The following is a 25,861-nucleotide window of genomic DNA, read 5'->3' on the forward strand; positions in this document are numbered from 1 at the left end:
CACGCAGATACCATTTGTATCCCTAATATAAAATTCAGGAATACAAAGACATCGATAATCTGCACTCCAAAATATTAGAGGATGATTGTTAATGAAAATAATCAGATACTATTAAATATGGTAACTGGTAGTCCACGAAATGCACACTTTAAAAGACTGTTTTCAAAGAAGGTCTTCTCTTCAGATAAAAATGGAGCTCTCTGATATGAACTAACTAATTATATTCAAGATTTCCAAAGAAAAGTAAGACATTAAAAAGTATATGAAGGGGGCTGGAGAGATGGCTCAGTGGTTAAGAGCACTGCTTGTTCTTCCAAAGATCCTGAGTTCGATTCCCAGCAACCACATGGTGGCTCACAACCATCTGTAATGAGATCTGGTGCCCTCCTCTGGCCTGCAGGCAACATGCAAACAGAACACTGTACACATAATAAATCATAATAGGTAAATAAATCTTTAAAAAAAAAAGTATATGAAGAAGAAACTAAGGAAGAGGAACAGGGAGGATGGGTGGGAAAGATATTTTTCATTATATAACTTTGTTCAATTTGAAATATGAAAAAAATGCCAAGGTACTGGCTACTCAATAAATTAAAAAGAAGAGGGGGCTGGAGATAAGTAAGGCTCAGTGATTGAGAGTGCTTATTGCTCTTCCAGAGAACCCAAGTTTGATTCCCAGAGCCCACGTCCTGCAGTTCAGACTGCCTGTAACTTCAGTCCCAGGGGCTCCAAAACAGGCATCTTCACCACCTGCACTCACGACCACATATCCCTACTCTCTCCTGCCAAACACACATTTTTTTTTTTTTTAAAGTGGGATAGAAAAGAAGTAAAGAAAGGGCAAAGTCAAGTTACATAAGTGATGGTGCAGATGAGAAAATACAGCAATCATTACACAATTCTAGGAGCACAAAGAATGTAGCTATAAGAAAAAGGAATCAGGGCTGGCAAGATGGCTCAGCTGTTAGGAAGTTGTGCTGATCTCGCAGAAACCTGGATTTGGTTCCCAGTACTAAATCTGGTGGTTGAAACTGTAACTCCAGCTCCAGGGGATCTGACACCTCTAGCCTCTGGCATTCTCATACACATAATTTAAAATATTTTTTAAAGATTTTATTTATTTATTATGTATACAACATTCTGCTTCCATGTATATCTGCACGTCAGAAGAGGGCACCAGATCTCATAATGGATGGTTGTGAACCACCAAGTGGTTGCTGGGAATTGAACTCAGGACCTCTGGAAGAGCAGTCGATGCTCTTAACCACTGAGCCACCTCTCCAGCCCCCTTAAAATATTTTTTAAATAAACAAGAATTATTTGTTGGGGAAATGAATAGGACTGCCAATCAACCACCCTAGTAACAATTCATGAAACAGCCATGACTTACAGACCAGCTGCTGCAAACCAAAACTAATCCTACTCTACTAGTCACCCCAAATCACATCTGTCATGTTCTCAGGAAAGGTGGTGCAGTCTCACCTGTAAAATGTCAATCCCCAGAAGTAGTTTGATGAGGCTCTTGGAGTAAAATGTACCTGTGCTGTAAGATAGAGAGGCATTTGACTCCTATTTTGTTTACTTTTGTTTTACTACCTTTTTTTTACATAGAACTGGTTAAATACACAGCCCTTCAAGATCACGCTCAAAGCCAGGCTTGATCTGAAAGCAGAGACCTCTAGTCCCTGCATTCAGAATAGGCAGCCCTCTATAGGTCATCCTCTGTGAGCTAGCCTAATCTACATAGTGAGTTCCAGTACAGGAGGTCTGCACAGTGAGACCCTACTTCAAAATAAGCATTCTAGTTCTTTGCCATCTAGCCTCAAATTAAATAATTTTAAGGTTACATTTAAACTCTGACTAAAAAAGTTATAAACCAAAATTAAAATTATAAAACAAAGAAAAATGCATTTCCCATGCCCAGTCCAGTTACTGCCAGACTGAAGTTCTAGAAGACAGCCTCGTCTTCACACCTTGCTTCCTCATCCTGCAGGCGCTCACAAGACAACAGGCAGTTCCTGAGACAGTCACAATCCTCGATGTAGGACTCCAGGCCATTAACAAATTCTTCTATTATCTAAACAAGGAGATTGTACAACTAAGACAAGAGAAGGTAAGCTCTCAAGTTGAATGTTTGTTATCAGCCACTCAACTCTGTGCCAGGGTCTCTACAGTCTAATTCCAGAGTATTTCTGGTCAAAGCAAAGTACCACAGATAGGATACATACTTTGGGATAAGAAGGATGTTTCCTCAAGGCCTGAAAGAGCTTCCTTTGGAAGATTATCTGATCCACACCTAGAAGGAAGTAAGGACAGCTGTTCAACATGATGTGTAATGTCTACCAAAGCCTCCCTCCTTAAAGACAGGCTTCACATCTGATAATGCCACCAAAACGTATTTTCTTTTTTTAAATTATTTTTATGTGAAAGTATATTCATAGGTTCTGTCCTGGAGCTAGCATTCCAGACTCCTGAGATACTGGGAACAGAACTCTGGTCTTCTGGAACAACAGTATATACTCTTAAACTACTGAACTATCTATCCAGCCCTACAAAGAATATTTTCATCCAAAACTTCTAAACCTAGAGTAAAAGACTTAACCTGGTAGACATTAGACTCCAAGTGTTCCACAAATAACCCATCATACAGCAGGACAACATATCTATGCCCTAGAAACATGTTTCCAACCTTAGATGGCTCAACATATTTTCTGAAACAGATCTACTTGCTTCCTGGGTGTACACACACACACACACACACACACACACACACACACACACACACACACACACACACACGTGTGTGTGTGTCTACCACAAAGGACTACTAGTAGTATACAAATGATTTTACTAAAAAAAAGAAAGAAAAAGAAAGAAAAGAAAGAAAGAATCAAGAGTTATCTAACAGTTATTTATCAGGCCTTCCTTAAAACATGAAAATTAAGAGCTTATGCACAGGAGGAAAAAAAAGACCATAAACACAACTGGATGATGGTGGCACACACCTTTAATCCCAGGACTCGGGAGGCAGAGGCAGATGAATCTCTGAGTTTGAGCCTGGGTCCCAGGATGTCCAGGGCTACACAGAGAAACACTGTCTCAAAACAAAACAAAACAAAAAAAACCACCAAAGACCATAAGCACATTCTCTAAAAAGCATTCTTCTTCTTCCTGTTCTCCATCAGCCTCTCTATTCTGGAAATCCACGATCTATTCCTGAGCACTTTCACTGAATTCAAAAGTGTATTTTGAATATTACCTAGCTGATTTTGGTTCTCTCCAGTTTTAAGAGTGAGTCCTGATGTTTTAAGAAGCCTTACAAAGATACTGCCATTTTCTTCAACTTCATGAGAATCATAAGATTTCCTTGCCAGCTTAGAAAGGGGTTGTTTCATAATTTCTGGAAAAACAAACAAACAAACATAAAACTTTCAAGAATATGACCACAAAAATGAGAAGAATGCAAAGCTTAAAACACGAACCCAGGATTAAATGATCTGAGAGGAAATTCTGACGTACTCCTAAAGAACACACTGATTCTGCAGTGAAATAAACTGTCTTCAATGGCAGTCAGCAATAGTGGCTTCCCCACAAGCAAAACAACCACCAAATGAAATAACATTTATCAAATGAGTTATCAATAAAGAATACAAAATGTATCATTTGCAACAAAAATAACCATGGACGCATTCCCTACCTAAAATCTAAAGTAGTGCCTGCCTCTCCAGCACCTACTGCAGTCTCTGAATAGCTTACTGTAATGCACAATCTGGACTGCACTCCAGAGCTCCTGACAAATTCCTTAGAGTGGTCCCTAGAGTGAAGTTTTGACAAACTCTTCTGTAACAATCTTTATTCATGCCAAATTTGAGAACTGATGATCTATCCACAAAACTAGACAGAATAGGACAGGTTCCTTTCACCACATCTTTCAGTACAAAGCTCAGGTTGGTCTCATCCTAAGGCTTTCACCACATAATAATAATAAAACAGGGACTTGAATCCAAAAAATAAATTTACTTATGTTCCTCAGGAATCCAACTTGATTGTTTAAAATCTGTATCATTTAGGTATGTATGTGTTTCTAAAATGTGTGTAGACACATGTCCTATGGCATGAGGGTGAGGTCAAAGGACAGCTTTGGAGTAAGTTCTTTCCAACCTGAACTCAGGTTGCCAGGCCTGAACGGGTGCATTTTCCTCACCTTGATTTCTGAAACAAAGTTTTCACTGGGGCTAACTGAGTGTACTAGGTTGATTGACCAGCAAGGTATGTAGCAAGCCTGACTCCACCACCTCAGCACTAGGAATACAAATGCAACCATAACACCCAGCATTTTTACAGGGGTTCTGGGGATCACACTCAAGTTCTCATGCTTGCCAAGCTCTTTACTAACTCAGCCATCTCTCAACCTCCTTTCAACTCTTAGGATCTTTGTCAACTGAATTGTCACCTGGTCTATGCACTATTTCCTTGCTGCTGGTTTGCTTGCTTTGCTTTAATAAGACTTTTCCTTTTCTTTCTTTCTTTTTTGTTTTTTTGTTTGTTTGTTTGTTTTTGTTTGTCAAGACAGGGTTTCTCTGTTTAACAGTTCTAACTGTTCTGGAACTAACTCTGTAGACCAGGCTGGCTTCCAACTAATAGAGATCCGCCTGCCTCTGCCTTCTGAGTGCCTGGACTAAAGGCATGTGCTACCATTTCCCAGCTATGATTTTTCTTTATATATTACTATTATAGCACAACATTCCTAGGGGTAAAAGGAGACACATTTTGGAGCTCCATATATAGACCAGGCCGGCTTCAATCTCACAGAAATCCTCCTGCTTCTGCCTCCTAAGTGCTGGGATTAAAGGCATGCACCACCATGCCTGGCCCAGGTGCTTTTCTAAAGGATGAAGATATCTTTTCTGTGTTCTAGGATCTAGATAATGTTTCTGTAATCATTTTTTATAAAGATTTATTTTTATTTTATGTGTATGACTGTACATCTGCCTGAACATAAATGTACCACATGAATGTATGGTATCCTCTGGACCTGAAGAAGGTTTTGGGGTGCCATGTGTGTGTCAGGAAATAAACCCAGATCCTCTGCAAGGGCAGAAAGTGCTTTTAACCACTGAGCCATCTACCTAGCTTATATAGTAGTTATTTTTATGTAGGTGGAGAGTAAAGCTCAGAAGTTGTCCAAAACTCCTAAGTGGCATTTAAGGCAGAACTCAATCCTTAAAAATCTCCTAGAATCTCTGTGTTCTCTCCACTAATTCTTGACAGACATTATCAATTGAAAAATATGAATTCTGCATCTTTTCCTGTCTCACACATCTGTGATATACATGTAACAACGAAAGGTTAGATACTTACTGGAGGCATCTTCTGTCACAGTTTCTCTATTCTCAGAGTCTAACCGTCTTCTTTTGGAAACCATTTTGACCAACTTTTTCTGTACTTATAGTACTTCCTAAAAAAAAAAAAAAAAAAAAAAAAATTCCAGGGGTTGGGTATTTAGTTCAGCCCAAACACCAAAAGAACTAGCAACCAGAGACTAGAAGTCATTCTAAAACTGTTCTATCCATAACCAGAGGGTTTTAGCTTTCATATTAATGCTGTCTAAATGCTGAGCACATTTCAACTCTAGCTGCCCAGTATCTCTTCAAGACATATTGACTGTTGTGGGATATTTGTACACTGTGTGAAGATGTATTGCTGTGATTGGTGTAATAAAGAGCTGAATGATCAATAGGAGGGCAAGAAGCATAGGCGGGACTTATGGGGCCAGAGAGGACTCTGGGAAGAAGAAAGCAGAGATGCAGAACAAGCAGATGTTCAGGAGGAGAGGTAACAGCCACGAGACACATGGCAGAAAGAGAAACACTTGTCCCAATTGACCAAGTTGCTTCTTTCACCAGGCTGCTTCTCTGTTGCTAAAGGAGAAAAGCCATAGCTCTTCAACTGAGACTCAAGACCATGACCTAGCCTCACCTACTCTCTCTCTCTCTGTTTACTTCAGTACTGTGTCAGGGTGGTACTAAGCACTGCAAACTTGCAAACAAGACAGACATCATCCAAGCTCTCAAGAACTTTACAGCATAACAAGGTCTTAATATACTTAACTACATTTATCTAACCGCAATGACACCCAAATAGTATCCTGCAGATGAGGATACTGTGAAGGCTTGAGGCCAGTTTGTCTAGCAATAGGTAGAGTGATAAAGAAAAGCAGGGACAGTTTCCTTCAGCACATTTTTTTTTTTTGTTTTGTTTTGAATGTCATAGCCTTGTGAATGCTAGGCAAGAGTTCTCCTGCCAGAAACAGTAATTGTCATTTTTTTACTTTAAAAATATTTCAATTTTTTTTGTGTATATTTGACTGTGTATGTGTACCATGTGCACATCTGATGCCCATACAGGCCTGAAGAGGGCACTAGATCCCCTGCAAATGAACTTACATGTATAGTTGTGAGCCACTCTTTGGGTGCTGGGAAACAAACCCACATTCTCTGCAGAGCAACAAGTGCTCTTAATCACTGAGCGATTTCTCTGGCACCTTTTTTTTTTTTTTTCCTTTTTTGTTTTTTCAAGACAGGGTTTCTCTGTGTAAGTCTTGGCTGTCCTGGAACTCCCACTGTTGCCCAGGCTGGCCTTGAACTCACAGAGATTTGTCTGCCTCTGCCTCCCAAGTGCCAGGATTAAAGGTGTGCACCACCACCGCCTAGCGCACCTATTTATTTTTAAGACAGGGCCTCATCGTGAAAATTGGACTGGCTACTCTACACAGTGACCAGTTACATTCCAGGCCAGCTACAGATATACAGTGAGGCCCTGTCTCAAAAATAAAACAAAAACCCGGTTTTAAGTACTTTAATTATAATCCGCTTATTCCTCACATGCTGACTTCAGACAGGAATCATTATTACTCTCCTCTTCAGGAGAAGGGCTAGGGTTCTAACTCTGGTAGTCTGGCTCTAGAATCTGCACTCCTTGTTTTATCCATTCATTAATTTACTTTCAGTTCTAAGACAGGACCTCATGTAGCCCAGAATCTGTGCTCTTTGCTTTATTTATTTTCAACTGTTAGGGTCTTATGTAGCCCTGTATGATCTGGAACTCATATATAGCCAGTGGCGATTGCCAATTGGTCTCCTGCCTCCACCTTCTAAAAGCTATGATTATAGGCATAGGCCACCACACCCAATTAGCATCTGTGATTCTACCAACAGTTCTTAGCTCTTAATTATGACAATTATATCTATGGAGAGTTAACTTTCAGGGATGGAGAGATAGCGCAGGGATTAAGAGAGTTTACTGCTGTTTCATAGGACCCAGGTTCAGTTTCCACCCACGTAAGTGGCTCGTAACTGTCTGTAACTCCGATTCCAGAGATTCTATGCGCCCCTCAGATCCCTGTATGTATGTGGTGCACATAAATACACGAGGGCAAAACATACATACACATTAAATAAGTCTCACCAAAATTTTGCAACACTAAACAAAGCTAGAGTTTCTTTTTATGCGTTACCTACTACATGTTACCCCTGACAGGACAGCCACTGTTCAGGTGGAAACACTAGAGCAAGACACCATCCAGCTTCCAGGAAAGCCTAAAAGGTCTTTAAGCTGCTCCTGCAAAGGCCAAGCCTTGGTCATGTGACCAACGCAAGGTAGTACCTGAGGGACTATCCTGCGTCAGAGCGGATGAAGAGGACGACGCTGAGCCGCAGAGTCCAAATATCAGACCGCACTAGGCCTGGAACTAAACAGTAGCCCGCGGGGGCGCGACGCCACTCACTCGCGGGCCGACCGTCACCTCCCTTAGCTTTCGACTTTCCCGCTCGACGGAACGCCGCTCTGACGCCATCGAAGCCGCGCCGCGCCGCTACGTGACGTCACGCTCCGCGCCGGAAGTTGGCGGCCCGCCGGCCCAGCTGGAAACAGTCCGTCGAGAAAGCGAGGCTGTCCCAGATTCCATACTGAGCAGTCTGAGGGGCGGGTGAAGGCCCAGAGCCGAAATCCAGGAGGAACCCAGCTCCTCCCAACTCGCAGCCAACTCTCAGCGAAGATGGCGGGGCCCGAGCTTCTGCTCGACTCCAACATCCGCCTCTGGGTGGTCCTGCCCATCGTTATCATCACTTTCTTCGTGGGCATGATCCGCCACTACGTATCAATCCTGCTGCAGAGCGACAAGAAGCTCACCCAGGAACAAGTGTCTGACAGGTCAGTACTCTCCCCTTTCCTACCGACCTCACTCCCGGGTGACCTTAGTCAAGAAAATACAGGGATTTTATTACTTCACTCGAGTTTACCTCGTGCCCCTTACTCATAGGGTTGACCTTGTCGGTTATCTCTTGTTTCGCTTTTGTCTGTAAAATGGGGATAACAACAGTACCTACCTAACAGGTAGGACAGGCATGTGGATTAAATTAGATGATGTCTCTTAAGCCTTCAGCATAGAGGGCCTGGAACAAACAAACTTAAGTGTTGAAGTAAACGTTGTTAATATTGTTAGACTAATGGCCAACCGTCAGTGAGGTTATCTATGAATTATCCTGCTCCATTGCATTGTGTTTTTTGTTTTTGGGTTGTTTTTTTTTTTTTTTTCCGAGACAGGGTTTCTCTCTGTAGCTTTGGAGCCTATCCTGGCACTCACTCTATAGACCAGGCTGGCCTCGAACTCACAGAGATCCATCCGCCTGCCTCTGCCTCCCGAGTGCTGGTGTGCGCCACCAACGCCCGGCTTCCATTTCATTGTTAAGAGTGCCTACTGAAAGCCAGATGCATCATTACCTTTAATCCAGCTAACATCCAATCAAGTGGATTTCATAATCTACATTCTACCAAAGGACTGTAGTGGTCTGCTTAGATGCTAACAAATTAAGTGCCTCAAAACCTGTAAGACTGCCACAGAGAGATAAAAGGACCACTTAGGAATCACTTGCTTTAAGAAGGAGTGTCAGGTTCAGATGTTTCGGAAGAGAAGAGGAGGGGATTTCTGTTTTATTGTATTTAAAGTTACTTTCAGCAGCATGGTGGTGGTGCACACCTCTAAGCCTTGGAGGCAGAGGCAGCTTGGTCTATAGAGCTAGTTCCAGGACAGCCAGAGCTGTTACACAGAGAAACCTGTCTCAAAAAACCCCAAAACCAAAACAAACAAAAACACTCTTTTTTTTTTTTTAAGATTTCTTTATTTATGTTGTGTATAGTGTTCTGTGTGCACATGTCCCTGTAGGCCAGAAGAGGACATCAGATCCTATTAGGGATGGTTGTGAGCCACCATGTGGTTCCTGGGAATTGAACTCAGGACCTCTGGAAGAACAGTCAGTGCTCTTAACCACTGCCCCATCTCTCCAGCCCACAAAAACACTTCTTAAGCAGTGAGATGGTAATGTAATTCATCTGGTACAGCAATTGCACAACACACACAAAGCCCTTGTTTGAATTCCTCACCCTGGCATAAGCTAGGTGTGGCAGTGCAAGCCTGTAATCCCAGGAGTCCAGAAGATCAGACGCTCAAGCTACCTGAAGTCAGAAGACCAACCTGGACTCCATAAGAACCTGCTCCCCAAAATAAGCAGCTTTGCCATTTTCAGTTGTCTTTCCTAATTATGCTGAGAATAATTATAATAAAGCACCTTTATGAAACATTCTACAGCGGGTGCATTTAGTAAGCCCTAACATTCATTTATTTATCTAAAACCCAAAGCAACACAATATGATAGACACTGTCATCTCATTTTGTGGAAATTGAGAGTTTAAGGAAGTTCCATAGTAGTGATATATGATGACATTCAGGACTTTAAGACAAATATTTGGTTCCCAAGCCTTGGTTCTTTCCATTCCCCAACAGTGGCCACTATGGTTATTTTTGTGTGGCATTAGTTTCAAAGCTGACTAAAGACCCCTCCCTGATGCTAACCTTAGGAAGTTGGCCTGGTACAGACTTGAAAACTATAAAAGACGGAAAATGGAGAAAACTCAGACATTTAAATTTTATTTATTTTTTAAGAATATCTATTTTTAGCCAGGTGTTGGTGGCACACGCCTTTAATCCCAGCACTCGGGCGGCAGAGGCAGGCGGATTTCTGTGAGTTTGAGGCCAGCCTGGTCTCCAGAGCGAGTGCCAGGATAGGCTCCAAAGCTACACAGAAACCCTGTCTCGAAAAACAAAACAAAAAAAGCATATCCATTTTTGCTGAGCATGGTGATGCATGCCTGTAGTCCCAGCACTCAAGAGGCAGAGGCAGGTAGATCTATGGGAGTTACAGGACATCTTGGTCTACGTAGAGAATTCCAGGACAACCAGAGCTACATAATAGAGAGACTCTGACTCAAAAAACCAGAAAAAGAAATTGTTTTATTTTGTTCTATGATTGTTTGCTTACATGTATGTATGTGTATAGTACCTGTGGGAGGCCAGAAGAAGGTGATGGATCTACTGGAGCTGGAGTTACAGGTAGTTGTGAGCTGTCATGTGGGAGCTAGGAACTGAGCAAGAATCCTCTGCAAGAAAAAAAAAAAAAAAAAGAATTTTCTGCAAGAACAGCAAGTGCATTAACCACTGAGCCATCTCTCCACCCTCATTCAGCATTTTCTGATGCCTATAAATTAATTCTCATTTTATCCTTGTAATAAAATGTTGTCCAAAACCCTCTTTTACAATCAAAGAAGTGAAAACCAGGGAAATTAAACTGCCTTCCAAAGCAATCTGGGTTAGAGTATTGTATGTGTCCACTAGCCCAGATTGTTCATAGTCATGTGCTGCACTTTCCTTCCCTGCTTCTCCTGCTGACAGATTTTACAGTGATGACTCTGAATGACATCAGACCCACAGCTCTTTTTCTGTTTTCCAGATAAAATTGGTGCAATGTATATATGAGAACTTTTGTTTCTTTTTTCCAAGACGGTGTTTCTCTGTGGCTTTGGAGGCTGTCCTAGAACTCACTCTGTAAACCATGCTGGTCTCAGACCCACAGAGATCCGCCTGTCTCTGCCTCCTAGTTCTGGGATTAAAGGCATGTGATAACCACTGCCCGTTTTTTTATGTTTTTGTTTTGTTTTGTTTTAAACATCGTAGTGTTCTCGTAATAAGCAGTTGAAATAAAGGAAAGAGTAATAAGATGATTTGCATTTCATAAGTGCATATTTGTGCACAGCTGTCTGACAAGATGCCATATGCACACGCCTGTCTGGTTGTAAAATCTTAACTGGGGCTGGTCAGTTGTAGACTAAAGCAGATGTATGTCACAGAGGCAGTACTCTCTGTGAATGGCATAGAAGTCTACACAGAACGAAATTGGATTTTCCCTGTTTGCTGGGTGCTTACCTGTCTATCAACTTAGTAAATAAAAAGCCTGTGCTCCTTCCACCTGAAATTGGTTTGTGCCTTAGATAAATAGAACAACAGTTTGATGAGGAATGCAGAAGTAGTATAGAACATAGGACATTCTTTGTTACATGACTGTCCCCACCACTGATGGTATCATAACATCTCTGAATTGGTGAGAAATGACAGTTATGTGCCATTTCTCATCCACACTGTTATTGTGACAATCAAAAGAAGTTCCACATATGCCAAATATTAGAATATGCTCACACCTAGAATCTTAGCGTGGGGAAGCTGAGGTTGGAGGATCATCATGAGTTTGAGGCCAGCCTGAGCTATAGAGTAAGATGTTTCAGAACAACCCTCTCTCTCAAAATAGTCAGGTATAGTGGTACACACCTATAATTCCAGCGCTTGAGAGGATGAGGCAAGCTAACTGAGACTTGAAGGCCAGGCTAGGCTATATAAAATACTGCAACACAAATAATATAAACCTAGAGACAGATATTGAGGTTCAAGCTGAAGAGCAGAGAAGCAAAGCATCCAGCCACTAGAGAATTCTCACCTCTGCCAATGCTCAGACCTCCACTTAACCTCAGATTGCATCTCCAGACTGCACTGCTCTCCACCAAACCTCAGAATCCTAGACTGCTCTCTGAGACTGCACTGAGTTCCTTATATACCTCTCTAGTGCTGGGATTAAAAACATGAGCTCTGCTTCTCATTTAGACTGATTCACTCTCATGTAGCTCAGGGTGACCTTGAACTCACAGAGATCCATCTGTCTGTCTCCTGAGTCCTGGGATTAAAGGTGTGTGCCACACTGCACAGTTTCTATGGCTGTCTAGTGTGGCTGGCTTTGCATTCTCATCTCCAGTGGCTTTACTAGATCATAAACAATATATCACTTCAAAACACTTATCTCAAAAAAGAAAAACAAAAAAACAAACATTGCACAGATCTCCGTAAGGTCCCTGAAGGGTGGTACTATTCCTGTGGAGAATCACTGCTTTAGGGAACATCTGTAGTCATCATTGTTCCATCTCTTCAATGAGGTGTTTGGATCATGCTTGCTCTGACGTGGTACAACTTTAGCCCACCAAAAAGTGTTCTTGGGGCTGGAGACATTAAAAGGACTTACTGCTCTTGTATAGGACCTGAGTTCAGTTCCCAGCATCTGTGTAAAGCAGCTCATAACTGCCAATAACTCTAGCTCCAGAGACTCTGACTCCCAGTTTTGAGGGCACATTTAAACACAACACACACACACACACACACACACACACACACACACACACACACACACACACAGCATTCATTCCCACAGACATACACAAAAATAAAATTATTTTAAAAGTTATTCTTTATTGTAAAACATTTCTCTAAATATAGCATGAATTGCCATTAGCCTAAATAGTCACAAAATGGGACATTTGATATCTTAAGTTATTAAACTTTTATTGGACCAAAATTTAGCTATGGGTCAGGTGTGGTAGCACATGTCTTTAATCCCAACATTTGGAAGGTAGAGGCAGGTGTATCTCTTAAGTTTGAAGCTAGAGATCTATATAGTGAGTTCCAAGCCAAGCAGGACTATAAAGTGAGACCTTGCCTAAAATAAATATTAACTATGATTTTTCTTATAAAATGTATTAAACCAAAAATGAAGTATACATGAATAGAATACATTAGCCTATATCTGGAGACACACTATATATATATATATATATATATATATATATATATATATATATATATATGTGGTTCTCAAACTCAGAATATATTGATTTTTTTTAAGAGAAATGAAAACAAAGACATGTTCTTGAGGATTGGGTTTTTCAGTTTGAAATACACTGACTAAAAACTAAAGTTGTGGGCAGTATGATGCTCAGTTGGTAAGTGCTTACCCCCACATCTGACACTCTGACTTCAGTCCTTAGAACCTACATGGTGAACTGAGAGCACCAACTTCTCTACTGACCTCCATGATACTCACCCCCTCCCAAGTAGATGTATGTATTTTTTTATATAAAAAGTCAAGTTTTGCCACATGTAGGGGTGCATGCCTGTAATCCCAGCACTCAGAAAGCTGAGGCAGAAAGATCATAAATTGAAGAGCAGCCTATATGATTTAAAAAAAAAAAAGCCCGTGCTACATAGTGAGATATATATATATTCTAAGAAAATGTCTTTTAATTTCAAGTTACCAGTGCTACCCAGTACACGGACCTATTTTTAGATATTTATGGAAATGAAAATGCACTAGTGTTTGTGTAGAATTTTTACACTGTGGGGAATATACTGAGGAATCTGAGCTTCAAAACTTGAGCATAAAGAATATCCAGGCTAAGTCATCCTTGCCTTGATCACCATCCTCAGCCTCAACCCTGCAGAGTTCCTAAGTAGTTTCAGTAGAGGAGCTTCGCTGGGGTTCTGCCATCAGAGTGTCTAGGAAAGTTCTGACTACCACACAGTGACTGGCACAGGGCTGTGCCTCACACTCTGTGGAAGTACAAAAATGGGACAGTGTCAAGCCTCTGCTCTCATAGAGTTTCAGTCCAGGTGATAAAACAGGCAAAGGGAAAATAATTGATGCCACTGACCCAGTGCCTAGGTGTGCCAGGTCCAATAGTAATCACTTCACATGAGATGATAGGGCCAGCAAGATGGCTCAGCAGGTAAAGGTGCTTGCTGTCAATCCTCACCTGATGAACTGAGTTTGATCCCTAGTACTTACATGGTGGAAAAAAAGAACTGACTCCTGCTAGTTGTCCTCCGACCTCCACATGTGTGAGATGACATATACACACACACAGACACACAGAGTAAATAAATGTTATAAACCCAGCCAGATGATATATGACAGGCTCAGCTTAAATCCCTTCAGTTGTTTACTTCTTATAAGATCATGGCCTTATGTAGTGGGTCTTTTTTGGGGTTTTTTTGTTTGTTTTGTTTTGTTTTGTTTTCAAGACAGGGTTTCTCTGTGGCTTTGGAGGCTGTCCTGGAACTAGCTCTTGTAGACTAGGCTGGTCTCGAACTCACAGAGATCTGCCTGACTCAGCCTCCCGAGTGCTGGGATTAAAGGCGGGCGCCACCACCGCCAGGCGATGTAGTGGGTCTTATACTGCCTTGAATAGTGTGGTTTTTGTATGTTTTTAATGTATAGGAGAGTTTTGCTTTTGTGTATGTAATGTTTATCACCTGTGCCTAGTATCCTCAGAGTTCAGAAGAGGAGGTCAGAACTGGAACTAGTTACAGATGGTTGTAAGCCAACATATGGGTGCTGGCAGTGGAACCCGAGTCCTCTACAAGATCAGTATTAACCACTGAGCTATCTCTAGTCCCCAGTTTGGGTCTTGCCCACTTCTTCTTGCTTATTTCTTCTTATTTATGGCCTGTCCTCAGGTCTTCAGAGTCAGAGTGTTGATTCTGTTACAGAGCTCATACCTATGACATTCTTCAGTGCCTTGGCTAGGTAACTCCTATCCTCCTTAAGACTCCAGCCTACCTATGGGTCTGGAAAGATGGATCAGTGGTGATACACAAACATACATTCAGACAAACATGCATATGCATATGCATAAAACAGTAAAAGATTCCTACCGAATCCTACATCCTCAGCAGAGTTTCCTCTTGCACCGTTCTCTCTTGTCATACACTCCCATTATGCCACCAATCTCCTTAGACTATGACAGTTCAATTTCATATTTGCTCCTATAGTTAGTATTTTCTTCTTTTAGGCTCAAGCTGTCCTCACACGTGTTATGTAGTGAAGGGCGCCTCTGTCTCCACAGGCTGGAATTACTGTGGTCTACTATTACACTGTGTTAACTTATTGAATTTCTTTCCCCTAATAGGCTTTTTTTTTTTTTTTTTTTGAGACTGGGTTTCTCTGTGGTTTTGGAGGCTGTCCTGGAACTAGCTCTTGTAGACCAGGCTGGTCTCGAACTCACAAAGATCCACCTGAGTGCTGGGATTAAAGGCGTGTGCCACCAACACCCGGCTTCCCCAATAGACTTTAAACATCATGGGAAGTTTGCATTTTCATCATTGTTTATGGCACTAACACGGTATCTGGCCTTACAAGTTTTAAGAAATATGTGTGCCGTAAAGTCTAAATTTGTGCTTGTGTAGAATGTAAATGGCACTTTAGGAAATTGACATGACTAGCCCAAGATCACAGGGATGGTGGCATACACTTTTACTCCCAGTATTCAGGAGGCAGAGCCGGCAGATTTCTGTGAGTTCAAGGCCAGCCAGGGCTTCACAGTGAGACTGTATAAAAATAACAGAGCCGGGATCTGAGTAAGGACAAGAAATTATAAAAGTCTCCAAATTGTTTTTTTTTAACATTTCTATGTATGGATGTTTTGCTGATATACATGTCTGTATACCGTGTGCATGCACTATCCAAGGAGTTCATAAAAGACCATTGGATTCTGTGGACTGGGGTTAGAGATAGTTGTAAGCTGCTGGGGGGTGCTAGGCCTCCAGCTCAGGTCCTGTGGAAGAAGAGTCAGAGGCCTTACCCAGCCCCAGGTCTCCCTGTTCCTACACTCTGTCTGAACTTAGCTTTTCATAGAACAGCATTGGCACATAGTCCACACTTAGAGCAACTGTCGCCAGCTCCCAGAGGACAGACATATCACACGTCTCTGCTGTAGGCCTGTGTGTAAGGCAGACATCTGTGGACTATCACAAGGCCAAGAGGAGGGAAAGTAGGTGGCGTTCCACCAGGTGCTGCCTTGCGAAGTTTTGTGTAAGATGAGCTCAAGGAAGGAGCTAGGCTGATGCAGTAGAACTGGCGAATAAAACTGGCAGTACATCGTTCCCAGCACACGCCACAGCTGGGTGTGTGGAAGGTGGCAAGCCGACCCCCATGACTGACTGCTTGGAGCATGTGGCTTGTGCTGAACAGGAACCAGAAAGCTGAGCATGGTTTTCTTGTATGCATTTCTGCCTACACTTTTAGTTTTCTCACTTTTCAAGAATTTCTGTTGACTTAAAGCCCCCTCCCACACTAAACAACTTTTGAAAACCTAGGGGGAAAGGTGGGATTTTTACTTGTGTTTCATATTATTTGCTGTGAAAATCACCAATAATGAATTCATTAACTGTTGAAGAATTTGAAGGAAGTTGTTCTGAGTCCTCGGAATTTTTCTCCACAGTGTGTCAGGTATCAGACTTCTCGAGCTGAGGCCTGTCCTTGTTTCCCTGGGATGAGCCCCTTCCTTCCCAAGAGTAGTAGTTCTTGATTGCCCACCCAACCTACAGTTCCTGACCTGACTGACATGTGACTCCTACCATCCATTCCTTTCTTTTCAGTCTCATTCTTCTAGGTGAGATAACCAGTTCCCTGGGTGAATGAAGAAGTTCCTTTGCCATCACCTCTCTCCCGCCTCCTGCCTTCAGTCTTTGGAACACTGTCCATCTACTCTTTCCTTGCAAGGAAAGTTCCTTTGTGGCTTATGTTGAGTCCAGAAAGGCCAAGTGCAATGTCCCAGATTGCCTTCCTCAGAAACCTTTATTTGTTCGGAACACTCTGGAAGACTCCTTTTGTGAGAGGCTGAGTGGCAAGTTGAATATGTTACATTGATTTTTAGGGGTTTTGGAAAGTTTCCACATCCAGCTATTGCCAAACAGGTCCTCTCTTAGGTTTAAATGGGTCTTCTACTTTCCTCTCTCATTTTCTTCTAGTGTTTCACATTTCCACATCTCTTTGTCTTGTGTTTTTCAGTCAAGTCCTAATTCGAAGCAGAGTCCTCAGGGAAAATGGAAAATACATTCCCAAACAGGTACTCACTTACTTTCTACTAAAAAGCTCCACTATTTGCCTCTGAGGGCAGCAGAACCTCAATGTACAAGAGGACTCTGGAGGAAACTGGAGGTGACCACCCAATTATTAAGCTGCAGCCTGGTGGTGTTTGCTGCCACTGTGCCCTCACCCTTCTTAGGAAATTGTTTGAAGTGTGACTCAGCTAAAGAATCAGAGTGGCTGCCAAAGAGGCTGACAGCTCAGAGTGTAGAAGTGAATCCCAAGGGCCTGCAGCCAGTTACCGGGGGGAAAATTTGACAATTAACTGTGTCAGAATTCTCATATTTAAAAAGATTTTCTTTTTTCTACTAGTCTTTCTTGACACGAAAATATTACTTCAACAACCCAGAGGATGGATTTTTCAAAAAAACTAAAAGGAAGGTTGTGCCACCTTCTCCTATGACAGGTATGATTTTAAAACATTAAGTCACAGAGATGGTGATGGAAAGGACTTCAAAACCATCTCATTCTCCATGGGATGTGGTGCTTTTTCTGAGGTTCTTAGAGTGTTTAGGGTAGACGCCAAGGCTTCTTACATGCCAGGTGAGTACTCTCCCACTGGGCTTCATCCCCAGACCCTAACAGAGGGGTGTTTGAAAGTGGCGCCATCTTTTTTCCAATGAATCCATGAATCCTGGTTGTCTCAGCTGATGCTGGGGGAGGTTGGGGCCGTTGTCTCTGGTCTCTGTTAGGTGCTTCTTCGGGACCAGTTTCTACCAGGCCTAGATGTGTTGCTGCAGTGGTACCCTACATCTTCTGCCTGAATGATGAGCCCCTTCCTTCCCAAGAGTAGTAGTTCTTGATTGCCCACCCAACCTACAGTTCCTGACCTGACATGTGACTCCTACCATCCATTCCTTTCTTTTCAGTCTCATTCTTCTAGGTGAGATAACCAGTTCTTTTGATCCATATAGAAGATATCAGTGTTAGATGGCCAGCGTATATGTGAAAAGATAATTAACTCACTAAGCTAGCATTTTTTAGTCTGTTAAACTGACAAAATAAGAGTGTCCAGAGCCATGTGTGTCAAGGTCAAAACAAGCTAGGCCCTATTGCCATTGATAAGAATACCCAGTGATGGGGTCTTGTTGATGGACAGTCTTACGACCCACCCACCCCACCCACAGACCCCTCTACCCCCACCCTCTACCCCTCCACCCCCGCTGCCACCACTCGCAGTCTATCTCTGTCTCTGGGTATGGAGCCCAGGGTTTTGGGCATGCAACACTAACATACCAGTACTGAGCTATACCCCAGTCCCTAATACCTCTTAATTTGAAATGTATAAACAATTTGACCCAAATTTTCTTGTAAGAATTACTCCTTGAAATGCATAGATAGGCAGATTGATGTATTACCTGTTACAAGGTAGCAGAAGCATTTCTTGATGGAAAAGTTGATATTGGAGAGGTTTGAGACTGGACAGATGGCTCAGCACTCAAGAGCACAGGCTGCTCTTGCAAGGACCCAGGTTCAGTTCTCAGCTCCCATATGGCAGCTCACAGCTGTCTGTAACTCCAATTCCAAGGAATCTGATGCTTTCTTCTGGCTTCTTCAAGAGGCCATGAATGCACAGATATATATGCAGGCAAAACACCCACACATGCATATATTCAGATTCTGGTACCATGACAATGTGGAAATTTCATCAAAAAAAAATTTTTTTTTTATATTGAGGACTACTCTACAGCCTCCGGAACAGTGCTCTGTCCCTGAGCTACATCATTGACCTTTCTTCATAAAATTATTAAATTTTGGAAGGCAGATTGAAACATAGACTATACAGCAGAGCTGAAAGGATCTAGAGAGTGGGTGGAGAGAAGCTATCTACATCTTACGTACCTAGGTCATTTGAACTTCTACAATAAACCTGGTACTGTTCTGGTAAGGTGGCACACGCCTTTCATCCCAGCAGTCAGAAAGAAGAGCTGGGCAGACCTCTTTGAGTTCAAGGCCAGACTGGTCTATGTAATAAGACCCTATTGTTTAAACAAAACAAAACTGTCTGGCTTTGCTTTGGGAAGTCTTCCAACACAGGACCTGGTATTGTCTTCTGCCTTTGTCTTAGATCCCACCATGCTCACAGACATGATGAAAGGGAATGTAACCAACGTCCTCCCAATGATTCTGATCGGTGGATGGATCAACATGACATTTTCAGGCTTTGTCACAAGTAAGTTTCTGGTCTAACCTGCCTCCTCCACCTGTGTCCCTTTCCCAGTGCCACTGAGAACCTAATGTCACTGCATGGGCAGTGTGTTTTCTTGTGAAAATAACATTTTTGAACAAAAATCTTTCTTCCACACTAATCCAAAGTTCTCAGCGTGGGTGCTTTGTAACTAAAGGAGACATTTTTCACCTGGGCTTCAGTGCACACTTCTCCCAAATGTTGGGTCATAGTTCATCCTGAGCACCTGCTTCTTCCACAGTCTAGAAACTGGAATCCCTCAGGAAAATGAGAGCAGAGGGACATTTTGGCTGTTCTTCTCTCAGAGGCTACCACCTGTTTCCTGGTGGAAGTCATTTTCCACTGGATAGCACACAGTTCCCACCACCTCGGGGAAAGAATGTGTGTGTTCACACTTTGGCTGGCTCGGGTGCCTAGGAACTTTCTTGAAGCAAAAACATGTTTTTTGGTTTTTGGTTTCTTTTTTTTTCTGCAGCTAAAGTTCCATTTCCATTGACACTTCGCTTCAAGCCTATGCTCCAGCAAGGAATAGAGCTGCTCACACTAGATGCATCCTGGTAAGCCTGCTGGTAATGGAGCCACATCCAAGACCCTCAGAGTTCCCCTTTTTCTTTCACTAAAATGCAGTTGTTTGAGTTTGAGAGATTTTCCTTCCTTCCTTCCTATTTATTAGTATTATTTATTTATTTATTTTATAGTTTTTTTTATCTGTTTTTTTTTAATGAAAGCTCTGTTTAAAATGCCACTGCTAGACTAAAACAGTTTTGTAGGAGTCTTGCCAAAAGAGGTTTGTCAGCCTCTCTTCTTAGCTCTTAAAGGTTTGACTGTCCCCCTAGCCCCCCAAAATGGAAAGGTTAAGTAGTATGACCAAGCAAAGCTTTTTTAGCAGTGCCCTGAAGCTTATGAGAATGGAAGTCTGTGTTCATCGGCTTTATGTTACTGTAACCAATACTAAGAAGAGAGATGTATCTTGGCTCACTGTTTTGGAGGCTCAGCTCATGTCCCTCTGGCCTCATGACTTTGGATCTGTGATGGGGTAGAAATGACAGTGGCATGAAGTGAAGCTTGAGCGCTCACTTCATGATCAGAACACAAAAGAGAAAGATGAAGAGTCCAGACTTCCAAAGTCTCCTTCCAAGAAAAACCCCAGTGACCTAAAATTGCCCAGTAGACCTCTATCTCCTAAAGGCTCTCCACCTTCCATTAGTGCCACCGACTTAGGCCCAAGCCTTTGATACATGAGCTTGTTTGTGTGTGTGTGCTTGTTGTGCTTTTTGTGATTCTAAATAGTCCTGGCTGTCTTGGAACTCACTATGTGGACCAGGCTGGCCTCAAACTCACAGCAATACATCTGCCTCTGTTGTGTCTTCCTAGTGCTGGGATTAAAGGCATTTGCTACCATGTCCGACTAGCACGTGAATTTTTTTGTTTTGTTTTCGAGACTATCATTTTCCTTAGTTCTAGTCACCATGCAAGGTGTTTTCTATATGTTACATTATCCACTCAGCAACCCTATGAGGTCTGTGGAAAAAAAATGAATGTAGGACCACACAGCCTCTCCATAACCAGCACTTAGCACCTGTTTCCACTCTTTGGATTTATAGCAGAATATTAAACCAGAATCTCAACTCTCTTGGGAACACAGGTCTGATACCTGCAGTACAGTAACATTGACTCATGTGGTCCTTCCAGACTGTTCTGTCTATGACTTCTGAAGGGTCTGGTCGCAATTTTGATTTCTCTGGTTTGAGCAGAGCCATCTCTGGTGTGTGAGCCCAGGACAGAGCAGGTATAGGAGAGTCTCCATTGAACTTTTCCCTGCCAGGTTTATTGGGCTAAGCATAAATGTCATGGGTTGGAGAAAAGCTTATTTATCTTTTCTCAGCAGTTGATCAGGTATGTATCGCGTATACTTGCATGAACAGAGGGGAGCGAGGCAACATGTACAGTGGAGCTGCCCTGATTGCTTTAGTAGCACAGGGCTCAAATTGCAGTTGCAGACAGATCATCTGCATTGTGGGACAGATCAAGTACTTCCCTGCGATCTAATGCTATAACCAGAACATACCCAATGAAATGTCTGTCACTCTTCCCATGGACACCATTTTTCATTCACTATGTGATTTCTATTCTATGCAGGCACATTTATGGGTTTCCAAATTGGGTGGGAAACCTGAAATAAGAGCTGAATGGTCAAGTTCCAAACTTGAACTGCGTTCCCAGTAGCCATCACCATCAGCATTGCAAATACTTCCCAAAAATACCCCACCCCGGTCCTTTCTGCTAAGTGGGGAACACACAAACACATCAACATTTGACTTCCCTGAAGGATGTGGTTCAGAGTGGACAGCTTCTTTCAGTGTCACCTGCTGTACTGTGTCAGTGTCATTTCTTCTTTGGTTGTGCCTTGGCTGTCTAGAGCCTGTCTAGTTTTTCACATACAATGAGTAGCTATGGGTGGTGCAGTTGTGAGCTCTGTTCATCTCCCTAATAACCACTCCGCTCTCTCCCTTTGCTTTGCTAGGGTGAGTTCTGCATCCTGGTACTTCCTCAATGTGTTTGGGCTCCGGAGCATTTACTCTCTAATCCTGGGCCAAGATAATGGTAAGAAGCATAGTGGGTTAGTAAGCAGCTACTTCCTGTTAAGGTACAACAGTCACATGGTTCCTGCTGTTGGTTAGCATTGCCCCACACAGTGCTCCTTCTATGGGTTTCTGAGGATAGTCTGAACAGTTCCAAAGCTCAGACCGAACATGGGCATTTCTCCCAGCAATCACTGTGCAGTACTAGTGCTTGTTTGCTCAGAGTCTGATACCTTGTATAGGGACCCAGCACTTCATTAAGCCTGTGAACCTATAGGGCCTGGCTGGATCTGTTCATTTATTGAACAGGGTCCTCTCCTCAGATACTCTAACCACTCTCTGCTTTTCTATAAAGTAAGGTCTTAATGGTTGCCCTGTGGGGTTAGGAGCAGATAAAAGATAAAACAGTGAAGCACCTGGACATATAGCATTGCTCAGTAATTGGTGTCTGTTGTCATGTTGGCATTTAAAATAAAGTTTAGTGCACCCTTTATTTTGTCTCTGTTCTAGCTGCAATTTTCCTGATTTTCCTGAACTTTCCCAGACTCCTGTACCAGGTGTGACAGGCAAGCCCACCCCCAAACAGCTATAAGTGCTTTGCCATGTTCACTCTTCCACAAGGGTGCTGGGTAGTTGGGGAGCCTTGGTACTCACTGGGCTTGTCTTGTGCTGCAGCTGCAGACCAATCTCGAATGATGCAGGAGCAGATGACAGGAGCAGCCATGGCCATGCCTGCAGACACCAACAAAGCTTTCAAGGTATGTGCCACTCACTTTTCAGAACTGCGGGGATACCACAGTCTTACACCAGTCCACCCTTACCCATTCTCTGTTTGCTGCTCACTTTCAAGTACAATCCAAAATGAGCAGTATGATAACTGTGTTGTCCTGCCCCACCCTATCCAGGACATCAGTCACTTTGTCCAGTGCATCCACACTGGATATGTTATGTACCTCATTGCAGAGGAAGAGAAGCCAAATTCACATTACTTTTATTATAGTATACTCTTGTTCTAGTTTTGAAATTTTTTCTTAATTCTATATGTGTGTGTGCCTGAGTTTATGTATGTATGTACATTGCATGCATGCAGGAGCCTGTAGAGGTCAAAAAGAGGTAATGCATACCCTAGCACTTGAGGTGTAGGCAGTTATATGCTGCCGTGTGGGTACAGGGAACTGAACGCAGGTCCTCTGCAAGAGCATAAGTGATCTTTACTGCAGAGCCATCCCTCCCTCCAGCCCCCTCTGTATAATTTTTATACAGCAAAATCTTACTTGATTTTTTTTTATGATAAAAAGTATAAATAATCCTGGTGTGGTGGCGCACACCTTTAATCCCAATACTCGAGAGGCAGAGGCAGGCAGATCTCTGAGTTTGAGGCCAGCCTGGTCTCCAGAGTGAGTTCCAGGACAGCCAGAGCTACACAGAGAAACCCTTGTCTTGGAGAAAAATAAAAAATAAAACTAAGAGGGAACTTCTTCATTCTAGTTCACAGGAATATAGAAAGAACTCTTAGAACTCAGCCAGGCCTGGCAGCACACAGCTTTAATCCCAGCACTTGGGAGGCAGAAGCAGGCAGATCTCTGTGCATTCAAGACCAGCCTGGTGCACTTAGCAGGTTCCAGACCAGCCAGTGCTACATGCTGAGAGCCAGTTTCAAATAAATGAAGTGAAAATTGATGGGCCAGGTGTGGTGGTGCATACCTATAACGCATGCACACCCATAGTCCCATAAGAGGGTGAGACTTGAGGACTGTGAGTCTGAAGCCAGCCTGTACTACATGAGACCTTACCTCAACAAACAGGATCATAAACATAAGAGCTAAAACATGGACATAAAATAAATAAATAAAACATGTGGCATATGTCTCTGTAACCTTGAATTGGGCAGTGTCTTGTTTTAGTTTGGATTTTTTTTTTAGTTTTATGTATGTGAGTATGTATGTATGTATGTCTTAACTGTTGAGCCTTCTCTCCATGGTTTTTGGCTTTTTAAGACAGTCCCCTGCCTCTGTTTCCTAAGCGTTGTGATTACAGGCATGTTCCACCATGCCTGGCTTTAGCAAGCTTTTAAATACTGCTTTATGAGTTGGGGCAGTGGTGGCATGTGCCTTTAATCCTGTCACTTGGGAGGCAGAGGCAAGAGGAGGATCTGTGAGTTCAAGACCAGTCTGGTCTACATAGTAATTTCTAGAATAGCCAGGGCTACATAGAGAAATTCTATCTAAAAAAAAAAAAAAAAAAATTGCTTTATGAAAGTTCATACAGCTGGGAGGCACCTGGGCTCCTGCCTCACAGAATCAGTGATCTTATACCCAGAACTAGCCTTGCTCAGCTGCTGGTAGGAGTGGCAGTCACTCCATGCTGTCCCCAGCTGTCAGCTCAGTGGCAAGCTCCCCTCCCACCCTGTGTTCTCTTCCTTTGCAGACAGAGTGGGAGGCTTTGGAGCTGACAGATCACCAGTGGGCACTCGATGACGTGGAAGAAGAACTCATGTCCAGAGACCTCCACTTTGAAGGAATGTTTAAGAAAGAATTGCAGACGTCCATCTTCTAAATGAGAGCGGGGTCCGCTGTGTCAGGAACTTGCAGTAGCACGTAACCTTGTAACTTCCGTGGAGCTGGAGCCTCTGAGAATAAAAAGGAGGGTGCAGGGGCTGGCGGGTGCATAGCAAGGCTCGTTCTTGTCTGAGCTGGGTTCCCCTTTATGTTGGAAACTAGAGGAAAAGGAGTTCTGGGTGACTGCTGTCTTAGAAGTTTGTGAGCATTCTTCAGGTGACTCTAGTAAGGGTGTCAGAGAAAGGGGAGTGTCCCAAGCTACTGAGAATATCTCAAAACTTAGCAAAACTCCGTGTTTGTAAGGAGAATTGTCAGTTATAGCCAGTTACTATATTCAGTCAGCCTGACTTCCAGCCACAGTAAACTCCTGTTTTCTTAGGATCCAGACACCCTACATTTTACCTTTAATTTCTTGTTTGTATGTTTTAACGTTCTTTACATGAGTAATATACATTTTCTCTCTACCAAAACTTAGAAACTATGGCTGAGCAGCATAGAGCTCCCTGCACTGTTGACTTGAACCTACAGGATGATGCAGAGAGCTGGGTGTCCCGACCTTACTGAAACAAACTCTTTCCAGAGTGGATTTCCAGGGCCAGGGCATACTCAGCAAACTTTTCATATCTCTTCATCTTTAGTCCAGTGAAAACAGGTGACCCTGAGGTACAGTCAGACTCTCAAGTGCCTTTGGGCTCATCAGAGATGGGTTACATAAGCTAAGTTCTTGATTGGAACTTGAGAAAACATCAGCTCCATTGGCCAGTCAGTGGTGCTGTACTGTAAGTGGCTACTCATTTGAACGAGTGATCTCATCTCCCAGTTCCTCTGGGCAGGAGAGAACTTACTACTGTCAGGGCAAGAGGGCAGCTTCTGGTGGATAGGTAGATCAAAGTGCCCAGGAGTCCTCTGTCCAGGGAAGTGACGGGGTGCCATTTCTGTACTAAGAGGTGGATGTGATTGCATGTTAAGCACTGTAGCCAAGAACAAGCGACTCTTGACTCTCATTAAACAGCCCTGTTTTCTCTTTGCCTGTGAAAGTGTTGCCTCTGTGGTTTCTGAGAGCTTTCTGCCAACAGAAATATCTGTAGAACAAGGCTGGAGTGGCTCAAGGGGAAAGAGAATGTGAGCCTTTGCCCTCAAAGAACTCATAAAGAAGGTCTACAGTTATAGTTCAGTGGTAATATGTCAGTTATTGTAAGTTATGCCAAACACACACACGCACGCACGCACGCAGCCTCAGAGAAACCTGCTGATTTTCTTTTACCTGTATTAGTGTTTGGCCTGCATCTAGGACCCTGTACCACATGTGTGCAGTGCCTACAGAAGCTATGGATCCCCTGGAACTGGAGTTATAGCCAGTTGTGAATCACCATGTAGGTGCTGGGAATCAAACCCAGG

At 42.8% G+C, this 25,861-nt stretch overlaps 2 protein-coding genes across 8 annotated transcripts in view; one reads left to right on the forward strand and one right to left on the reverse strand.

Moving 5' to 3' along the window:
• Fancd2 (FA complementation group D2) overlaps positions 1–7,817 on the reverse strand; it is a 68,075-nt gene extending 60,258 nt beyond the window's left edge. For all 6 annotated transcript variants that reach the window (XM_035448991.1, XM_027429110.2, XM_027429109.2 and 3 more), the window contains exons 1-6: positions 7,666–7,817; positions 5,362–5,458; positions 3,260–3,400; positions 2,229–2,296; positions 1,974–2,077; positions 1,483–1,543 (exon numbers count right to left, since the gene is read on the reverse strand). In XM_035448991.1, coding sequence (XP_035304882.1) covers positions 1,483–1,543; positions 1,974–2,077; positions 2,229–2,296; positions 3,260–3,400; positions 5,362–5,425 — 438 coding nt within the window. In that variant the 5' untranslated portion in view covers positions 5,426–5,458; positions 7,666–7,817. The remainder of the gene's footprint in view (positions 1–1,482; positions 1,544–1,973; positions 2,078–2,228; positions 2,297–3,259; positions 3,401–5,361; positions 5,459–7,665) is intronic.
• A 97-nt stretch (positions 7,818–7,914) lies between these two features.
• Positions 7,915–25,500, forward strand: Emc3 (ER membrane protein complex subunit 3). 2 transcript variants are annotated; one of them, XR_003487620.2, is made up of 9 exons: positions 7,915–8,211; positions 17,058–17,115; positions 17,448–17,541; positions 19,204–19,308; positions 19,799–19,880; positions 21,848–21,927; positions 22,416–22,462; positions 22,581–22,663; positions 24,333–24,470. XR_003487620.2 is itself a non-coding variant. In XM_027429112.2 (8 exons), exons 1-8 carry the CDS (start codon positions 8,057–8,059, stop codon positions 24,459–24,461), a joined length of 786 nt encoding a protein of 261 aa, XP_027284913.1. In that variant the 5' UTR covers positions 7,915–8,056; the 3' UTR covers positions 24,462–25,500. The 2 variants fall into 2 exon arrangements, 1 of the variants encoding a protein (XP_027284913.1); XM_027429112.2 differs by lacking the exon at positions 22,416–22,462 and having other exon boundaries at positions 24,333–25,500.
• Positions 25,501–25,861: the final 361 nt, after the last annotated feature.

Source organism: Cricetulus griseus, chromosome 8 (assembly GCF_003668045.3).
Source record: "Cricetulus griseus strain 17A/GY chromosome 8, alternate assembly CriGri-PICRH-1.0, whole genome shotgun sequence".
NCBI classification, from domain to species: Eukaryota; Metazoa; Chordata; class Mammalia; order Rodentia; family Cricetidae; genus Cricetulus; species Cricetulus griseus.

Excerpts from the sequence above, each read along its gene's own strand:
- Emc3 (XM_027429112.2), top strand. The coding sequence starts at position 8,057 with ATGGCGGGGCCCGAGCTTCTGCTCGACTCCAACATCCGCCTCTGGGTG. Across the intron at positions 17,542-19,203 it reads GCCACCTTCTCCTATGACAG|ATCCCACCATGCTCACAGAC; the intron begins GTATGATTTTAA and ends CCTTTGTCTTAG. Across the intron at positions 19,309-19,798 it reads ATTTTCAGGCTTTGTCACAA|CTAAAGTTCCATTTCCATTG; the intron begins GTAAGTTTCTGG and ends TTTTTTCTGCAG.